Here is a 19147-nt window from a genome sequence, read left to right on the forward strand (position 1 = left end):
ACTGCCCGGCTTGGTCCTAGCCTCTACATTCCTTCCTCCTCCTCCTCTCCTCTCATGTGGCACATGTGAGTATGTACGGATGCATCCCCTGGAGCACTCACATGGAGAGGCCAAAGGGTGACGTCAGATCTCCTGAAGCTGTAGTTACTGGTGATGGTGAGCAGCCTGACAGCTGGGAACTGAACTCTAGTCTACTTTAAAAGTAGCCAAGAGTTCTTAACTACTGGCCCTCTCTCCAGCCTTCTCCACCTTATGTTTTGAGACAGGGTCTCTCACTGAACCTTGAGTTCACTTACCACTTAGACTAGACAGACTGGCCAGTGAGCTCCCAGGATCGACCCGTTTCTGCCCACCACCACCACCACCCCTTCAGGACTAGAATTACAGGCATATGCTGCCACACAAAACTTTTTAAATGGGTGCTGTCAATCAAATTCAGGTCCTTCCTTTACCCACTAAGTCATCTCCCAACCCTCCCCTTCTTTTCCCTGAGAAAAAGCTCACAAATGCTTAGACCTGCTTGCTGTCCAAAGAAAGTTGGAATACGTTTTCAAACTGGATCATGTCCAGTCCTTCAGGTTGCAAATTTCTGCAGCTTTGTCCAATATAATGTTCTTTTAAAACCCTGTGGGTTTTCTGTGACTCTAACTCAGATCCAAGTGTGCACTAAACACCACACCCACGGTTAATTTCAAGACTCTATTCCCGATGCTGTGGGCACCTCTAATACTCTCAGAAGCCCTTCTCTGGAGCTGAAAGGTTCTGCCAAACACCACTGGAGGCCCAACAGCCACACCTTGATTTCATATTTCCTTTAGGCCGTTCTCTTACTTTAGGAGTCCATTCCCTCCCAGACAGACAAAAAAATGAGGACCGGTTTTACTTTCCCAAGCACAAACTTAGCAGGATCTACTTAACTGGCCCCTCCCTCCGCTACAATAGTCACACCAGATCCATAGGCTGCAGAAAGAGAGAATCATTGGGCCTGGCTTGGGCTTTTGAAACTTTGAAATCCATCCCCAGTGACACACTTCCTCCTTCTAGTCCTCAAGTAATGCAACCCCCTGATGACAAAGCGCATTCAAGTACATGAGCCTGTGGGGGCCATTCTTATTCAAACCAACACACCTTAAATACAAGGTTTTCTTGGTTTGTTTGTTGTTTTAGAAAAAAAAGGGGGGAACTAGATGAGAGATGTGTTTTCATCCCAGATTTGGAATAAGAAACTTCCTTCCAACTGCTTCTGGGGAGTTGGCAGGATGATCACACAGAAGAGAGATTGCCCAGAGAGAGGGGAAGTGGGATAGGCAAATCCAGTCCCTCAATAACCCACTCATGAGGTGGAGCCCCTGTGTCTGGTTTACCTTCAACCAGGCTCCACCTCTTAAAGGCACCACCAGCTTCATACAGTTACACTGGGGACCAAATTTGTGGCATGAGGGTGTGGGAGCTGACACACGTCTGAACCACAGCAGGCGTATCTCCTGTCTTCTAAGCCTCTAAGTCACCACAGCCAATGTTCTTACCAACTGTGCAGCCACTACATAGCACAAACATTCTTGTTCCGAGTGTCATGTAGTTCCCTTAGTAAGAAAGCTTGGGACCATACAGGGCAGCACCAGGACAGTCAGACACTCCATGTGGACACCAGGAGAGAATGTTCCAGCAAGTCACGAAGAAGCTACAAGGCTTCCTAATATTCGTGTGCAGAAATCTCTTAGCATCGCTTCTGCATGATCTGTTGACTGAAGTATTCAGAATCGGCGGAGAGTCCAGAAGAGGATGCAGAGGGCTGGGGTGGTGCACACCTGTAATCTCAGCACTTGGGAGGTCGGGACAGGAGGTCAGGATACCAAGGTCATCCTCAGCTATATAGCAGGTTTGAGGCAGACAAAGAGATCCCCTCCCCCTTCCTTCTTTTTTTTTTTTTCCTGTGTAGTCCTGGCAATTATGAACACAGCATAACAGGTTGGGACTGTGTGTGTCAGATCCCTAGTCCTGAGGCAAAGCAGGTGATGGACAGGGGCAGATGGGAATCAGAGACCTGTAGACGTGACTGGTATTGAAAGTTTTATTGAGGGGGAGGTAAGGAAATAAGGTAAAGAGACGCAGAGACAGAGAGAGGACAGAAGAGAAGAGGGAGACAGGAAAAGTCCTGTCTGCCCCTGCAGAGGAGCAGTGGAAAGAGAGAGCTGAAGTGTGTGGGTTATTTTCATTTAAAGGGCCAGGGTGCATACACCTGGCATAAGCAGGTGAGTGAGAAGCGTGGCCAGGTTTGCCTGGATTACAACCCTGGCTGTCCTAGAACTCTCTCTCTAGACCTCAAAGATCCACCTGCCTCTGGCTCCGGAGCACTGGGACTTGTGTACCACCACTGCCTGGCTCTTTCTTTCTTTTTTTTTAATTATTTATTTTATGCACATTGGTGTTTTTCCTGCATGAATGTCCTTATGAGGGTATTGGATGCCCTGGAACAGGAGTTACAGACAGTTATGAGCTGCCATGTGGGTGCTGGGAATTGAACCCGGGTCCTTTGGAAGAGCAGTCAGTGCTCTTAACCACTGAGCCCCCTGGCTCCAGGCCCCTGGCTCTTTCTTTTTTAAACAGGGCCTCACTATGCTCAGATTTCATTTCTTAATGAAAGAATACATAAGAATTTGTATCTATGTTTTAGAATCAACATGGACCGATCTGGGGTAATTTGTTGTTTTGAGAGATTTATTCATCCATCCATCCATTCCCTCATTCATCCATCCATCCATTCATTCATATTTTGAGACAGGGTCTTGTGTATTCCAGACTGGCCTCAAGCTCTCTTTACTTAGGCAAAGATGGCCTTGAACTTCTGATCCTCCTGCCTCCAACTCCTGGGATTACAGACATGTACCACCACACCTGGTTTATGGATGCTGAATATTAACCCCTGGGTTTCATGTATGTTGCACCCACTAGGCTACACCCCCAGCCTCCATTCAATTGTAGGCTGAATCACCTGGAATCACACATGCTTTTGTGGTCATACATACACAAAAAGCATGTCACCTGGGTGCTGTCTGAGCTAGGTGACTCTGTGGTCAGTTCTCCACGTGGCCTGCTCATACTTCCTCACCCAGGAACTCATTTCCAAGAAAGCAATTGCCAACACAAAAGCAGAGCTTAGGCATCCATATTCATCACACACACTAATGGCTAAGTGGCCAAAGCTTGTCACACAGCCACACCCAGAACTGCCGTAGATGATGGAGGCTTGATTCATTGGGGGCCGCTAATGTGGCAATCTATCACCCATGAGCAACTCCGGCTCATCAGTGCTCACCTCCTGCTCTGACCTATTCAGGAGGAAGGGGATGGATGACTCCGAGGAGAAAGTGCCCTCCAAACACGACAGGACCGGAGCACATTTAAATTCAGAGAGACTGTGGCAGGATGCACAGGTTCAAGACAGAAAGGCAGGAAGTTGTCATGGCTCCCACCCCTAACCAAGAAGCCATCTGCAGCTGACACTGCTTAAAAGGGAAATTTTATTTTTCTTCAGTGGAGCCTCACTGAGTATATTAACCACTTCCATGGTAGCCCCATGCCCAGCATTAGATGGTCAACACACACACACAAAAAAAAACTTCAATGGTATTTTTATAGATTCAGATTGCTTTGGGCCTTTTTTGTCTTACTGGTCTTTTGCTTGTATATTTTGGTTTCTGTTTTTATAGAGATCTGTGTGGGGGTGGGGAGGTATGAGTTTCTTGGTCTTTTTCTTTTGCAGTTATTTGTTTTGTTTGCTTGTTTGTTTTTTAAGAAAGAGAGAGAGCATGGGGTTGGGTGGGTGGGCAGAAGAGGAGGATGTGGGAGGAGAAAAGCATGTTACAATATATTTTCATGGGGAAAAATTTCAAAAAGGTTTGTTAGCTGGGCTCAGTGGTATACACCTCTAGTCCCAGCACTCAAGAGACTGAGGCAGGGGACTGTAAGTTCCAGACCATCCTGGGCACTGCTTCCTCTTAACCTCTGACTTGTCTCCTAAAAATTAATCTGGTTTTCTGTTTGTTTGTTTTGGGTTTTTTTGTTTGGTTTGGTTTGGTTATATTCTCTAACCAAGTATGTGGTTCCTTAGGAAACCAACCCGACTTGAAATTAGGAAACACAGCAGAGAGTACATTGATTCCAGGAGTCTTTGAACTTCATAGATAAGTCAAATTTAAACAAATTTAAAAATAAACAGAATAAGAGTGTGGAGGGACACACCTTTTTTTTATTAGAAACAAGCTTGCTTCACATGTCAAGCCCAGCTCCCTCTCCTTCTCCCCCGCCGCTCTCCAGCCCCCCAACTCCCACCCAATCCCTACTCCACTCCCCAGGGAGGGTGAGGCCCTCCATGGGGGATCTCCAGAGTCTGTCATTTCATCCAGGACAAGGCCTAGGCCCTCTGTCATGTGTCCAGGCTGAGAGAGCATCCCTCCATGTGGAATGGATTCCCAAAGTCCATTCGGGTGCCAGGAATAAATACTGATCTACTACCCAAGGCCCCATAGATTGCTGAGGTCTCCTCACTGACACCCAAATTTAGGGGATCTGGATCAGTCCCATGCTGGCCTCTCAGCCATCAATCTGGGGTCCAAGAGCTCCCCTTTTTTCAGGTCAGCAGTCTCTGTGGGTTTCACCTGCCAAGTCTTGACCCCTTTGCTCATCACTCCTTCCTCTCTGCAACTGGGTTCTAGGAGTCCACTTCAGTGTTTCGCTGTGGTTTTCTGCCTCTGCTTCCATCAGCCACTGGATGAAGGCTCTAAGATAGCATATAAAGCAGTCGTCAATCTCATTATCAGGGAAGGGTGTTTAAGGTAACCTCTCCACTATTGCTTAGTTTGCCAGTTGGTGTCATCCTTGTAGATCTCTGGAAATATTACTAGTGCCAGATCTCTCTTCAAACCTATAATGACTCCCTCTATTATGGTATCTCTCATCCTGCTCTCTTCTATTCTTCCCCCAACTCAACCTTCCTGCTCCCCCATGTCCTCCTCTCCCCTCCTCTTCTCCCCCTCTTTTTCCCAGCTCCCTCTCCCCTCCCTCCATGCTCCCAATCATCCACTCAGGAGATCCTGTCCCATTCCCCTTCTCTGGGGTACCATGCATATCTCTCTTAGGGTCCTCCCTGTTTCCCAGACTCTCTGGAAGAGGGACTCTCCTTTAATCCAGGCAGAGAAGCTGGATCTCTGTGAGTTCAAGACCAGCCTGGTCTACAGAGAGAGTTCCAGGACAGCCAGGGCTACACAGAGAAACTCTGGCTCAAAAGAAACAAACAAATGAACGAACCAGAATGGACAGAGCCCATGTAAAGGTGAAAGGGAAGAAATGAATCACGAAGTTGCCCTCTGACCTCCATAGGCATGCTATGTCACAAGCACTCCCACACATGTGCACACACACAATAATGATGATAATAATAATATTTTTATTGAATGTCTAAAAATCAACAGAAAAGGACCGTCTGTTCCCCCAGTTTTATTTTGCCACATACATTAAAAACACACAGGGAGCAGGGTGGTGGTGGCACATGCCTTTAATCCCAGCATTCGGGAGGCAGAGGCAGGCAGATCTCTGTGAGTTCGAGGCTGGGCTGGACCGATAGCCTCCAAAACAATACAGAGAAACCCTGTCTCGAAAAACCAAAAAAAAAAAAAAAAAAAAAAACCACACAGGGAATCCACCATCAGCACATAAACAAAAAAATGGGAAGATATACTCTGAAGATTAAAGTATAGAAAAGGCAGGTATGTGACCTTGACTGACCCACACATACACACACACACACACACACACACACACAAACACACGAACGCACACCCCACCGCACAAGGCCTGCCTCACACAGATCCAGGGTGTTCTGTTTCTGGAGGCAAGCCCCTTCTGGCAGTTCTATGGATAGTGTTGTTCTCTGGGTTGTGAGCATATGAGCCCCATAAACTGCTTTTGACCCTACCAACTCAACGCTGTGTTCAGCCATCCCATTAGCCCTGGGATAGGAAATTTTCCCACATCAGCCAAGTGAAGATGAGGAGCTGCAAACACAGTGACAACCTGGCAGTGATGGCCAAATATCCCCATGCCATCTCCTACATGGGACAGTGAAACCATTCTAGGAAAACCTTGATGGCCCAGGCTAGGAGCACTGGGACACTGCAGAGTCAGTCCAGAGGCCTAAGAACTCCTCCCTCCCAGGCCTGGCTCCCCTCCAGAGTAACATTTGACAAGTCATTTCCTTTCTCAGTCTTCAGATCCAGGCTGTAAAGTGATAGGCAGTTCTGAGACCCCCAACACCCCGATAACATCTATAAAAACCATCTATATGATTATATTTATATGGCTGTAAATGCCCCTAGGTTGTTTTGATCTTGAGGAGTCTGTCACCCATGTGTCTCAAACTGGAGCTACAGGAGACAATGAAAGGAGAGGGGTCCAGGTGATTAACAGAAGACCCTCTTACCTTGACTCAAGTCCTTCCAGCTTTGGGTTTCTGACTTGTCTATCAGTAAATTGGAGTTTTACAGTCTCCTCCCCTTCCCCATCCATGATCCCTCCCCAGATCCTGGATTGTCTTCTTGAAGCCTTTGATCCCATCCAACTAGAGATGTTGGTCAAGCAGACACCGAGTTTCAAGCTCTCAGCAGGACACGCTCTCCTCCCCTTCCTGAAGGCAGAGTACCTGGGGACCCAGAAAGTAGGCCAGGTCCTGGAAACCTTCACAAAGTAGCACAGACAGGCCTCGGGTGGACCTGTAGAGTAGCATGCAGGGCCTCAGGCAGCCTCAGCTCTGACCCCTGCAGCCAACAGCCCTCTCTATAGTCAAATCCTGCCCCAGAATAAAGGAACCAAGCAGCTCCAGGCCTAAGCTCTGGGAGGAGGAAGTCCCAAACTAAAGCCACTGGACTCTGATAGGAAAGATTCCTGAACCTGACTCCAAGACCACTAAGCCAAAAGGAACAGACTACAGTCCAGGGACAGAATAGTTCACAGGTACAACAAGACAGGAAGGAAGCTGAGTGAATGAGAAAGAATAGCAATGGGGTGAGCAGCTGAGACCAGCGTATCCGGATCCTGAGAAATTCCCCTATGAACAGTAAAGCTGGGTGGGTCCATCTCTGAAGAGGGGTGGTCCTCGGGGTCCCTGTTCCTCAGTCCCCATGCCCTGGGGAGCTTTGCCAAAAGCACCCCAGGAGTTCGGTGGCTTACCAGAGGAATAGCCCCCACTCCTGTAGAATGCCCTGTCATTTCAAGCACTGAGGGGACTGAAATTGCATCTGCAGGCCCAGGGATGGCTTCCAACAGTGTCATTACAGTATTAAAACCTGCAGTGACGGTGCCAGAGCTGACTTCTGTGAAGAAATAGGAGAGTGAGCAGGAAGATGGCTGAGAGGGAGGGCTAGCCCACAAGACTTCCCAGCCAGAATTCAGAGACCAGGAGGTTCAAATCAAACTAGCCTTTTAAAAATATAAATAGAAGTACCAGCAAGACGGCTCAGTGGGTAAAGAAAGTGGCTTGTCAACAAGCCTGAGATCAATCCGCATGAACTACGTGGTAGGAAGAACCAACTCTGGAAATCTGGCCTCTGGCCTCCAAGTATGTGCCCTCAGCCATGCACATACACACATATGCGTGTATGTATATATGTATCCCTGTATATATCTACATATGTAAACAATTTTAAATTTCATTTCAAATAATAATAAACATAAGCAAATACATCATTAGCAATAGGTATTTAAGAAGAGCCTCTTGGTGACATCCAGTTGGTGGGGGGAAGGGGTATCCCTGAGGATCAAACACGGGGGCTCAACCTTTCCAGTTGTCATACACCCCCATTCTGAGAGCTCTCCCTTTTCTCGCGGCGCAAAGTGAAGTAGCTCAGCACTGAGGGTTTGGGTTCCATAATCCTGCAACTGGTCAGCTTGGCTACTTACCAACCAACCATGAAGTAAAAGCTGGGAGCAGCGGGACAGGATGAGTCTGTCACGATGGGCGTGGGCATGGAACGTGACCATGTATGCAATGAGCCCCCAGCACAAAGCTTGTTAGAAGGCAGCGCCCCTTCCCTTGTCTGAAGACCAAAGGGGACCATCTTGTTTCTCATGGAAGTGAGAACATTGTAGCAGGCTGGGCCAGGAAGTGCCCGCTCAAGAGCATGGTTCCCCCACCCCCACCCCTGTGCACCTGGAGGTGGGCAGGCGTGGGCAGCAGAGGCCGGGACCAGGCCGGTGCACCCCTGGCCCTGCTTCCAAAAGACTGCTCTAGCATGGAAAACAACCCACCAATTTCCTTTGCAGAAAGACCAGGCTCCACAGCCAAAACTTGTCACTGGAGGTGCCAGCCCAGAGGGAAAGGAGGGGGGAGCTAGCAGGCCTCCCCACAACGCCCTTCCGTTGTCCAGACTTGTGAAGGCTCTAGCAGAGAAAGGGTTACAGCCTTAAAAAGAAACCAAGTGTCTCCAGGTGTGAGAAGAAGGTTGCCCCATCCTGATTCCAGGGTCCTGAACTGTCTTTTCCCTGAGCAGGCCAGCCAGCCATAGTTCTGAGGGTACCCCTTCAGTAGAAGCAAGCCACCTACCCACACCCGGGCGCGCCCTCGCCCGCCACCCCACCCCCTCCATCCTTTTCCTCAGTCTCTGATTGGCTGAACCCCGAGGCCCTCCCCGTTCCCTCCCCCGTCCCCCCACCCCTGGTGAAAACTGCGGGCTTCGCGAACGGTGCAGCAACTGGAGGCGGTGGTGCATCCGGAGGAGGCTGCAGCTACCAGAGTCCAGGTGAGCGCAGGAGCCAGGAGGAATCTTTGCCCACAGGGACAGCCACGGCGCGAGGGTGCAAGCCCTCCCAGCTGCACCTTTGGGAAAGGATGCGAGGGCGCTCTTCTATGGGGACACGGGAACTGAGGAAGGAGCCTGCATCCCAGACTGGGCGGGAGTGAATGCAGGGTAGCAAGCTTTTGCTGCCCGGCACTTGTCAGAGACTGGGAGCCAGAGGAGAACAGTGAGGAAGGACACCGAGGACAACTTTTGGTCTGCCCTCCACCCAGAGGTCCCCAAGCTCAGATCTCTAGCTTGAGGGGCCGGGGGTAGTACAAATAGAAGGAGGAGGCAGGTGACCAGCTGGAGGGAGTCTGCCGGGTGACCTCGTGGCTCGCTGGGTGCGGGGCAACTCAGGTAAGGAAACCGCAGTGCTGCGGAAGGGGACTGGGTGGCAGGCGCGGAGGAGGGGAGCGCTAGAAAGGATGATAACGGGTGGTGAGGGGGAGGGGAACCTCAATTGGCAGAGGAGCATTGAAATACGGAAATGGCATCAGGGTGGGGTCAGCCAGGCAGGGCCTTGGGGAGAGGCCACAGAGTTTGGCTGGATGTGGGCTTCTGAGACTGGGGTACCAGGACACAAACTGCCTCTGCCTGCGCACTCTACCTCTCCATTTAGGCTTCTCCAGCCCCAGCCCCGATTTCCTTCCTCTAGGGTTCCCTCTTCCTCCCCTAGATCCCAAGCCCACACTCCCTCCTCCATAACCCAGCGTTCTCGGATCCAAACCCTGTGCCGGCTTGGGCGTGGTGGACTAGCCCTTAGGAGGTGGAGGCAGATGGATCGTGAGTTCAAGATCAACTTGTTCCAAATTCACCAGGACTTCTGAAGGAAACCTTGTCTCTAAAATAAATAAATATCCCCCCCCCCTTCTCCGCCACAAAGCCTTGGGATCCGGCTTTCCAAGCTGAGATGATTGTCACTGTCGCAGCCCTTCCTTTCCCCATGAACCTTAAACTGGCAGAGTGGCAGAGTGTGCACCCCGTGTGTGCAGCCTAGGTGGAGCCCGCGAACACTCTCTTGGGCAAGGACAGGCTAGTGTACCAGCTCAGTGTTGCCAATGTGTTGAGCAGGGGGCATTTGGGTGCTGGGGGGAAGAGGGGGTGCTGGTAGGGGCAGAAAACCTATGTCCACAAGCTGTGGACACTGGACTAGAAAACCACAGCCCCAGGGATCCTCGAGAGTTGGCCATTTGCAAGTGTCTCTGGCTTCTCACTCACATCCTGTGTCCTGTACCTCTCTGGCACCTTAGCTAGACACGTGCCTGACCTCATCCCTAGCCATTAAGCTGTCTGGATCACTTACTGTGGGGCATAGCTCCTGCTGCTTGTCGTTTTCTTAAACCCCATCACAAATCCTTTTTTTTTTTTCTCAAGACACGGTTTCTCTGTGTAACCACCCTGGCTGTCACGGAACATGCTCTGTAGACCAGGCTGGGCTTGAACTCACAGAGATCAGCCTGCCTCTGCCTCCCAAGCAAGCCTGGCCACAATCCTATTCTTATGTAAGGTTAAGAGAGTCTCGTGTACTCAGTAAATATCTTTTATCCAGCTCTCAGGAGTGAGGCAGGATAGAGTTGGAGGGCATCCTAAACTACAGTCTCAATGAAATAATAATAATAGGCTAGGTGGTGGTGCATACCTATAATCCCAGCGCTCAGGAGACTGGGGCAGTTTGGCTCCATAGTGAGACCCTATAAAAATAATAAATAAATAAACAAGTATTGAGTATCTATTATATGCAAGGGTTGATCTGGGCGTTAGAGATCTTCTTCTGAACTAGTCCTAGAGAAGAGAGTATTTTTATTTAATGAGTATGAAAGTGTTCATTTAGAAAGACTGAGTGAGTTTTGGAGACCGGTTGCACAGCAATATAACAGAGCCTGACCCTTTTGAAGCATGCATTTAGACCCTGTGGGTTGGTGGTGGTGCACACCTTTAATCCCAGCACTCAGGAGGCAGAGGCAGGTAGATCTCTGTGATTTCGAGGCCAACCTGTCTACAGAGCAAGTTCCAGGACAGGCAGGGCTATACTCTGTCACAAAAAAAAAGACAGTAAAAAGTTATGTGTAGTTTGCCAAATCAAAATTTTAAATGTAGGCAATCCTTTCCCCATGAGTCTTAAATCCCAGAGAAAAATGATGAAGTCACCCAGCAGGGAGGTACTCCAGAGACAGCACAAACATACAGCATCCCAGGACATGTGCTCCCTTCTCCTTCGCTTCCTCTGAGTGGCAAAGAGGCTCAGGCAATGCCACCTTCAAAGAGAAGGGGGTGAAGAGAGGGGCTTAGGTGTATATCATGCTCTCTGGGGCCAAACGCCCTGACAGTAAATTTGGACCGACTTGTCCCACCTTTTGGCTGATACCCAGCTTTCCACACCCCCAGAATCCAGGACAGAACCCTTGGCACCATGAACCCAATCATCGGCATCGCTGTCCTGCTTTCAGGTACTGGGCAAGGGGCAGGGCTGGCATTCCAGGGCATCTGGCTCCCCTCCCTCTTTGTCATAGACTCAGAGACACAGGTGGCCAGGAGGGCTCAACCTCACGGATCTGCCCGCTAGTGGTGGTCTTTGGCAAATTGGAAACTCCGTACAGGAACTAAGAACTCCCTTTGGTCTCCTGTTCTTGAAACATTGTTGGGACCCACAGGCTGAGTAGGCTAGAAATGAAGTTTCTAGTACCCCAGGGGCAAGTGCAAACACCACGTCCTCCCAGCCAGGCCCCAGTCTACTCTTCCTGCCCATGGGAGGCCCCTGCTCTGTGTCTCCCCCAATTCAGAGAAGGCACTGCTGTGCCAGTCTTGCAGATGTCCCAAGGGCAGAAGGTGACCAGCCTGACGGCCTGCCTGGTGGACCAGAACCTTCGTCTGGACTGTCGTCATGAGAATAACAGCCTCTTGACCATCCAACACGAGTTCAGCCTGACTCGAGAGAAAAAGAAGCATGTGCTGGCAGGCACCCTCGGGGTACCCGAGCACGCGTACCGCTCCAGGACCAGCCTCAAAAGCCAGCGCAACATCAAGGTCCTCACCTTAGCCAACTTTACCCACAAAGATGAGGGCATCTACACGTGTGAGCTGCAAGTCTCAGGCCAGAGCCCTCCCCTAATCTCCAATCAAAATGTCTCTGTGCTCAGAGGTGAGACTGGTCCCCAGAAAGATGCCAGCAGCTCTATTAGCCGGGCTGGAGGGAACAGGGGCCCAGTAGCCTTTCATAGTCCACTAACTGCTGTCTGATCCCCTGGGGGACCGCTACCCCTCTGTGTGAGAGGGGAAAGATCAAGGGCCAGACCCGAGGAGCTGTGGTAGAGGGTACATATTCAAGAGCTAACTGCCGGCAGGAAAGACCGTTCTGTTACACCATCAGGTAGAGCCAGCTAAGGCGTCAATCCTCTAGCCGCCTTGAAGGGCTAACACCTGGTGTTGGTTCTGCTGGCCCTCCTCCCCTTACCTCCTTCTCTCTCCACAGACAAGCTGGTGAAGTGTGATGGCATAAGCCTGCTGGTTCAGAACACCTCGTGGCTGCTGCTGCTCCTGATCTCACTCTCCCTCTTCCAAGCCATGGATTTCATTTCTCTGTGACTGGTTGGGTCCACAGAGAAACCTTAAGCCTCCAGGCCCAGTACAGAAGTCCTGCTTCTCTGGGTCAGCTAACTCCCTTCCCCGGTCCCTCAAATACCTCGGGGAGAAGCGGGGACCCTGTCCCTCCCTCCCAAGGAACCCCAGTGCTGCATGCCATTGCCACCCCCTCCGACACTTCACCCTCTCTGCACACCACTGGCTGCCATTTTATACTCTTCATTCCGGGGCTGCTTCTGTCCGTTTATTTAGAGTTTCTCCTTTCTTTTCTTTGAGAGTTTGTGACAAGGGAGGCCAGGATTAGGGACCTAGTGGAGCATTAACGGTGTATGATGGGTGGCCGGATACCAATCCCTGAGGGGATGGGGAGGGGTTACTGCTTGCCAACCAGGCCAGATGCCTGAAAGAGGCATGAAGGAGTTGGAGTGTGTCTGTGCCTGGTACAGTCATACCCTTGGTAAAAGTATCACCCAACGGGCAGGGAGGGGACCTCAAGATCTCAAGATATCAGGGCGATGCTTAGCCTTTGTGGCCCATCCAACGAGGATGAGAACTGAGTCTATACAAGATCATTCTCAGCTGCCACATACAATCCCCCTCCTATCGCTGAAGAAGCCCCTGGGGCTCTTGAGCCCGGGCACGTTCAGGAAAGCCCAGGTTCTGCCAGCGAACTTTGGGGGAAAGGAGGGGTAGGAGGTGAGGAAACATCACCCCTCCTGTCTATGAAAAGTGCGCCAGAGGAAGGCAACCCCTCCTCTGCTCCCAAGGAGCCAGAACTCGGTAGGATCAGTGCAGGAAGTAGGTCCTAGAGCCACCCTGCTGGCCTCAGCTTGCTAAGGGAGAGTCTTTGTTCTTTCCCTTACCCTTCTGTGCCAGCCCCTCTGGCTGTCCCTGATTCCCCAGACAACCAGAGCCTTGCAACCTGCCTCCTCTGGGACCTCCTAGGGTGGGAAGCAGGTGGTGGAGTGAGACCCTGTGTGAGCGCTTCTTGGAAGATAGCTTTTCCCAACGCCCACCTCCCCCCTGGCAGCTCTGCCTGTCCTGTCACGGTGTGTAATGCCACCACAGCTCACAGCATCTCACTGAGGAAAGCAAAAGCTGCACAATAAAACCAAGCCTCTGGAGTCTGCCCCGGTGTCTGTCTCTGCTTCGCTCTGCCATGGTCCCTGACCTGGATGGCTTGGCTGGGTGTTTCTATGTGCAGGAGGTCCAACAGGACTGTAGGGTGCCCCAGCCCTTCCTATCCCCTTGCCTCATACCTCCCACTCTCTGCAGACCCTCTCACGGGGCACGATACTGGACTTCTTTTGAGAGAGACTCTAATGTGAAATCTTCACTCAAATCAATGCGTGCTCTCTCTGCTGACTCATCGGCAACACATGGGCCCCACCAGGCAGCCCTGGCTCTGGAAGTGCCAGTGATTTTGTTCTGACAGGTGCACCCCACCTTTTCTTCCCAGCCCTAGTTCTGCAGAAGTGCAACCTTAAGTCCTGTCTGCTGAGAAGGCATGCATGCCCTTGAGCACTGCAGCAAGGACAATGCGAGGGCCAGGCATCAAGCCTTCAGTACAAAAGCTATCACCTTGGAAAAGACTGGGGCAGGCTTTCCCTCCAGAGTGGAAACATGGGATCCCATTCCTGGGTCCCTTCTCAAAAAGTAATGAGTGCAATGTGAATGGGTACCACAGGCCATCCTGGGTTTAGAGCCAGCTGGGGATCACAGGATGGTAATGGGTACCATTTGCAGTGAACTATGGAGACAGCCTGAAAGAGTCCCCCGCCCTACTTTGACAGGCAATGTGGGGGAGGAAGCTGAATCACTTGGTATTTAGCCTGGAAAGAATAATTATCTGAACATTTTTCTTAAACGTCGCAATCTAAATCAATGCCACTTGTTCCCAGTCTTCCTGTCCTTGCACTGGCTTCCCTTCTGACCATGCCTGAAGAAGGCAGGAGAAACCACCCCATGCAAGCTATAAGCCACTTGTCAGGGTTAGGCAAGCCTGAACTGTCCAGAGAAGGGATATTCCCAAGCCCCCGGCTCCCTGATCAGCACTTCCATGGAACTACAAAGTGTCATGCCAGAGAAGTCTGTAAGAAAACTTTGGCAGGAGAGAGGAGTGACTCAAATGCCAGGCAAGTTTGGGAAGGCCCGCCCTCAGAGCAGTATGAGGTCAATCGAGTTCAAAGTTTTTTCCTGAAAGGAATTGGGAGGCCAAGGAGGAAGCCCAAATGAGAAGCCAGTGTGAGACGCTGGCCCCTGGGTGATGCTCCTTGTGTGGCCTTTGTCTCACCTGGCACTCTTTCCCTGGAGAGCTTTGTGGCCACACTCTATTAGGGGCGTGAGGCTGCCCTCTGAAGTTACAGAGTTGCAGAATGATAGACTCTGTTAGGGGGGTGAGGCTGCCCTCTGAAGTTACAGAGTTGCAGAATGATAGACTCAGTCAAAAAAGCTGGAGGACCAGGGCAGGAGGGCAGAGGAGGATATCAGGGGGTAGGAGCCATGAAGCCTTACAATCTAAGCCAACCCGAGGCAATCATGACACAGACAGGAAAGCAGAATTTTAGCTCAAGAGCTTCAAATGCCAGTGTGTTCAGGCTGGGGAGATGGCTCAGTGGGTAAAATCACTTGCCTCCAAGTCTGGCGGCCCGATTTCAATCTCTGGAATCCACATTGGTGGGAAGGGAGACCCAACTACTAAAAGCTGTCCTCAGCTCTACACTAACCATGGCACACGTGTGTGCATGCCTGTTCGTGTTTGTATGCACACACTAAACTGTTTTTCAAAAAAAAATTAATGCCATCTTTGTACCCTACATCTGAATGGGATTACCCACTGAGACAAACTGTACAGACCATCATTGTTGCAGGCTCGCTGACGTGCAGAACTCCCTTGAGAAGGCCAAGGAGACTACCATGAGATGTGGGGACTTTGACTGGCCAACAGGGAAGCCATCATAACCTCGGGGACCTGTGACATGCAACTTCTTGCCTCTTGCACAAAGTCCAACTCCTGCCTGAGCTTGTAGCTTTTGTGTTAAGGGGCGGGGCTGGTACATCTTCCCGTACACACTCATGATAGAACATTAGGCTGAGTTCCTTCTGAGAGCTAGCATGGGCTAGAGACTCCCAGCCTTACTTCTGCTCGGTCCAAGAGTGCTCAAGGTAATGGTGGGACAGCTTTCCTCACCAAGGCCCAGAGCTCTTGGGCTCAGGAGATTATGTGGTTCGGAATCTTCCCCACCCTTGGAGAGAAAGCATCCCTTGCCGGGCAAATGAAAAGTTCATGGTCAGAGGAGATGGTTTAAGACCAATAGTAGAGGCCTATGGAGCCAAAGATGTCTCAACACTCAGGAGGACCTCGGTGGTTGGAGGATCTTTCTTTGCAGCCCTGGCTAGCCTAGAACTCTGTATGTAGACCAGGCTGGCCTCGAACTCACAGAGATCTGCCTGCTTCAACCTCCCAAATTCTGGGAGTAAGGGAGTATAACACCATGCTCTGAAAGTTAACAATTTAGTGTTGGGCCACATCCATGACTGTCATGGGATGCAAGTCCTCAGGTTGGATGCATCAGGATCTGGTCTAAACCTGCACTTGGCTCTTTCTTGCTGCTCTGTGGAGACACATTAGAGAACAGTAATTGAGACAATAAGTTGGGAAACCCAAGTGTAGAAGTTCAGACCTGCAATTCCAGTACTTGGGAGGCTGAAGGAAGTGAGGTGCCATGATTTCCAGGCCAGGATGGGCTACATAGTAAGCCTAGTCTGGACTATGGAGTAGGGCATTGTAGGCAGAAGTTTCTGTCCCTCCCAGTCCTGCAACTTTTCAGTCCCAAATAAGCACACAGAGGCTTATATTAATTATAAATTTTTGGCCCATGGCTCAGGCTTCTTAATGGACAGCTCTCTCTTAGTTATTAACCTGTTTCTGTTAATCTGTGTATCTTCACATGGCCTTGACTTACTGGTGATAGCAGGATCTCTTACTTCCTCAGTAGCTACATGGAGTCTCCTTGACACCGCCTGCTACCTTTCTCTATCCCTGTTTGTATTTCCCACCTGGCTAAATCCTGCCTGTCCACTGGCCAAAACATCTTTATTCAGCCAGGCGTTGGTGACACATGCCTTTAATCCCAGCACTTGGGAGGCAGAGGCAGACAGATCTCTGTGAGTTTGAGACCAGTCTGCTCTACAGAGTAGTTCCAGGACAGCCTCCAAAGCCACAGAGAAACCCTGTCTCAAAAACCAAAAAAAAAATCTTTATTCATCAGCCATTAAGAGAAACGTATATTCACAGCAAACAGGGCACTGTCTTGGGGAAAGTGGAATTGGAAGATATTACAATAGTCCAAAGAGAGAATGATAGCTTGGACAGAAGTTATAGAGATGAAAATAAAAAGAAGTGGTGACTTGGAGAGACATTTAGAGTTAAAGTGGAAGACTGGTGAAATCTAAATGAAGCCTATAAACTTTGCCAATATCAACATCCCAACTTTGAAGCCGGGTGGTGGTGGTGCATGCCTTTAATCCCAGCACTCAGGAGGCAGAGGCAGACAGATCTCTGTGAGTTTGAGACCAGTCTGCTCTACAGAGCTACACAGAGAAACCCTGTCTGGAAAAAAAAATCCCATCTTTGCTGTTATACTTGTTATATAAGCTGCTACCACTAGGAGAAACCAAGTCACAGGTATAAGACCTCCAACTTCCCCCCTCAAGAGTACAGACAGCATGCAAGCATTGGATCCCCTGAAACTGGAGTTACAGATGTTTGTGAGCTGCCATCTGGTGCTGGGAATTGAACCCAGGTCCTCCAGAAGAACAGCACTTGTCCTTAACCACTGAGCCATCTCTCCAGTCCTTCTTGTACTATTTTTATAATTTTATCTTTTCAGAGTTAGAGTAATCTCTTCTTTTCCACTATATTAATTTTTTAATTGCTACAAAGAGTTAATGAAAGAATACAGACACTCTTTAGCATAGTGGCTGGAGAGTGTGAAAAGTAAATTTCTGTCACTTGCTTGTAAGCCATCCTGTGTATGGTATTTGTTACAGCAGACAGAATGAACTAAGATAACATTAAATACGGCCTTAACCAAACGTCACAGAAAAGCTCTAAGGGAAAGATGAGGACAAGAATAAGAGTCAGGTGTAATAGGTACACCTATAATTCCAGCACACAGGAGGCAGAGGCACAGGCAGATCTCTGTGAGCTTGAGGGCACCTTGGTCTGCATAGTGAGTTCTGGGCCAGCCAGAGATATTCAGTAAATCCTTGTCTCAAGAATAAGAGGAAGGAAGAAGGAAGGAGGAGGATGAGAGGTGTCTCAGTGAGTAAAAGCACTTGCTGTGAAAACAAGAGGACCTGAATTCAAATTCTCATCATCCACGTAAAAGCCAAGCATAGCTCCAATGTTGGGGAGCAGAGACAGGCAACTCCCAGGTCTTTGCTGGCAAGCCAGCCTAGCCAAAATAGCTAGATTCAAGTTTGGTAAGAAACTTTGCCTACAAATGGATGGATGGATAGATAGACAGACAGACAGACAGACAGACAGACAGACAGACAGATGCATAATGAGAAGAACAATAGAGAAAGACATTGAACATGGCTTACACACAGACACTTTTTTTTTGGTTTTTTGAGACAGGGTTTCTCTGTATTGTTTGGAGGCTGTCCTGGAACTCTCTCTGTAGACCAGGCTGGCCTCGAACTCACAGAGATCAGCCTGCCTCTGCCTCCTGAGTGCTGGGATTAAAGGCGGGCACCACCAATGCCCAGCAGACACATTTATTATTACAAGTAAATAATTTTTTAAAAAATAAGTAAATGGGCTAAGAGCAATCTTAGTAGAAAAATCAGGGATTCAGCATCATCCTTAGCTGTGTAATGAGTTTGAGGCCAACCTGGCCTACATGAGACTCCCTATTAAAAAAAAGTAAATGTATTTGATTGGACAGGAAGTGATCCTACAAAAGAGCTTCAGCTGAGACCAAAAGATGTCTCATCAGGAAAAGGTGCTTGGCACACAGCGTGGCAACCAGAGTACAATCTCCAGACGTGCTTGCTCACATATAATGACTACATAATGAAAATAAATAAGCTTAAAGCAATAAGTAACACAACATCAAAATTGTGTAAATTCTTATACACAAGAGAAAGTTTTGAATATACAAGTATCATGGTTAGTTTTCATGTCAACTTGCCACAAATTAGTCATCTGAGTAGGGAGTCTCACCTGAAGAACTCTCCTGATCCCTTTGATTGATGTGGGAAGATCCAGTGGGATTATAGGTGGCACTTGCCAGCAACAGCCTAGATAAAAAGGGTCTTGCAGAAGGAAGCATCCCTCTGGCTTGATTTTCCCTGCTGCTGCTGCTGCTGCTGATGGTGATGATGATGGTGGTGGTGATGGTGGTGGTGGTGGTGATGATGGTGATGGTGATGGTGGTGATGATGATGGTGGTGATGCTATGATGGTGATGATGATGATGTTGTTATGGTGGTGGTGATGATGATGGTGGTGGTGATGATGATGATGTTGCTATGGTGGTGGTGATGATGATGATGGTGGTGATGATGATGGTGGTGGTGATGGTGGTGGTGGTGGTGATGATGGTGATGGTGATGGTGGTGGTGGTGATGATGGTGATGGTGATGGTGGTGATGATGATGGTGGTGATGCTATGATGGTGGTGATGATGATGGTGGTGATGCTATGATGGTGATGATGATGATGTTGC

General features: G+C 49.5%; 1 protein-coding gene and 1 long non-coding RNA gene across 4 annotated transcripts; one reads left to right on the forward strand and one right to left on the reverse strand.

Moving 5' to 3' along the window:
• Positions 1-4598: 4598 nt before the first annotated feature.
• On the reverse strand, positions 4599-8608 carry LOC121133427. 2 transcript variants are annotated; one of them, XR_005870257.1, is made up of 3 exons: positions 8302-8608; positions 7225-7367; positions 4599-4780 (listed from the first exon to the last, which is right to left on the reverse strand). It is a non-coding gene; the product is annotated as an uncharacterized LOC121133427 (long non-coding RNA). The 2 variants fall into 2 exon arrangements; XR_005870258.1 differs by lacking the exon at positions 8302-8608 and adding an exon at positions 7954-8295.
• Positions 8609-8658: 50 nt separating this feature from the next.
• On the forward strand, positions 8659-13539 carry Thy1 (Thy-1 cell surface antigen). Of its 2 annotated transcripts, none has more exons than XM_005069414.4 (4): positions 8659-8792; positions 11217-11278; positions 11632-11970; positions 12301-13539. In XM_005069414.4, exons 2-4 carry the CDS (start codon positions 11242-11244, stop codon positions 12411-12413), a joined length of 489 nt encoding a protein of 162 aa, XP_005069471.1. In that variant the 5' UTR covers positions 8659-8792; positions 11217-11241; the 3' UTR covers positions 12414-13539. The 2 variants fall into 2 exon arrangements, with proteins under 2 accessions (XP_005069471.1, XP_012968493.1); XM_013113039.2 differs by lacking the exon at positions 8659-8792 and adding an exon at positions 8799-9188.
• The last annotated feature ends 5608 nt before the right edge of the window (positions 13540-19147 follow it).

The sequence above is a fragment of the Mesocricetus auratus genome, unplaced genomic scaffold, assembly GCF_017639785.1.
Source record: "Mesocricetus auratus isolate SY011 unplaced genomic scaffold, BCM_Maur_2.0 Super-Scaffold_100022, whole genome shotgun sequence".
NCBI classification, from domain to species: domain Eukaryota; kingdom Metazoa; phylum Chordata; class Mammalia; order Rodentia; family Cricetidae; genus Mesocricetus; species Mesocricetus auratus.

What these genes read in the sequence shown, in the direction of transcription:
- Thy1 (XM_005069414.4), top strand. Translation starts at nt 11,242, where the DNA reads ATGAACCCAATCATCGGCATCGCTGTCCTGCTTTCAG. An exon ending in CATCGCTGTCCTGCTTTCAG is followed by an intron (nt 11,279 to 11,631) that starts GTACTGGGCAAG and finishes CTGCTGTGCCAG; the next exon opens with TCTTGCAGATGTCCCAAGGG. An exon ending in AAATGTCTCTGTGCTCAGAG is followed by an intron (nt 11,971 to 12,300) that starts GTGAGACTGGTC and finishes CTCTCTCCACAG; the next exon opens with ACAAGCTGGTGAAGTGTGAT.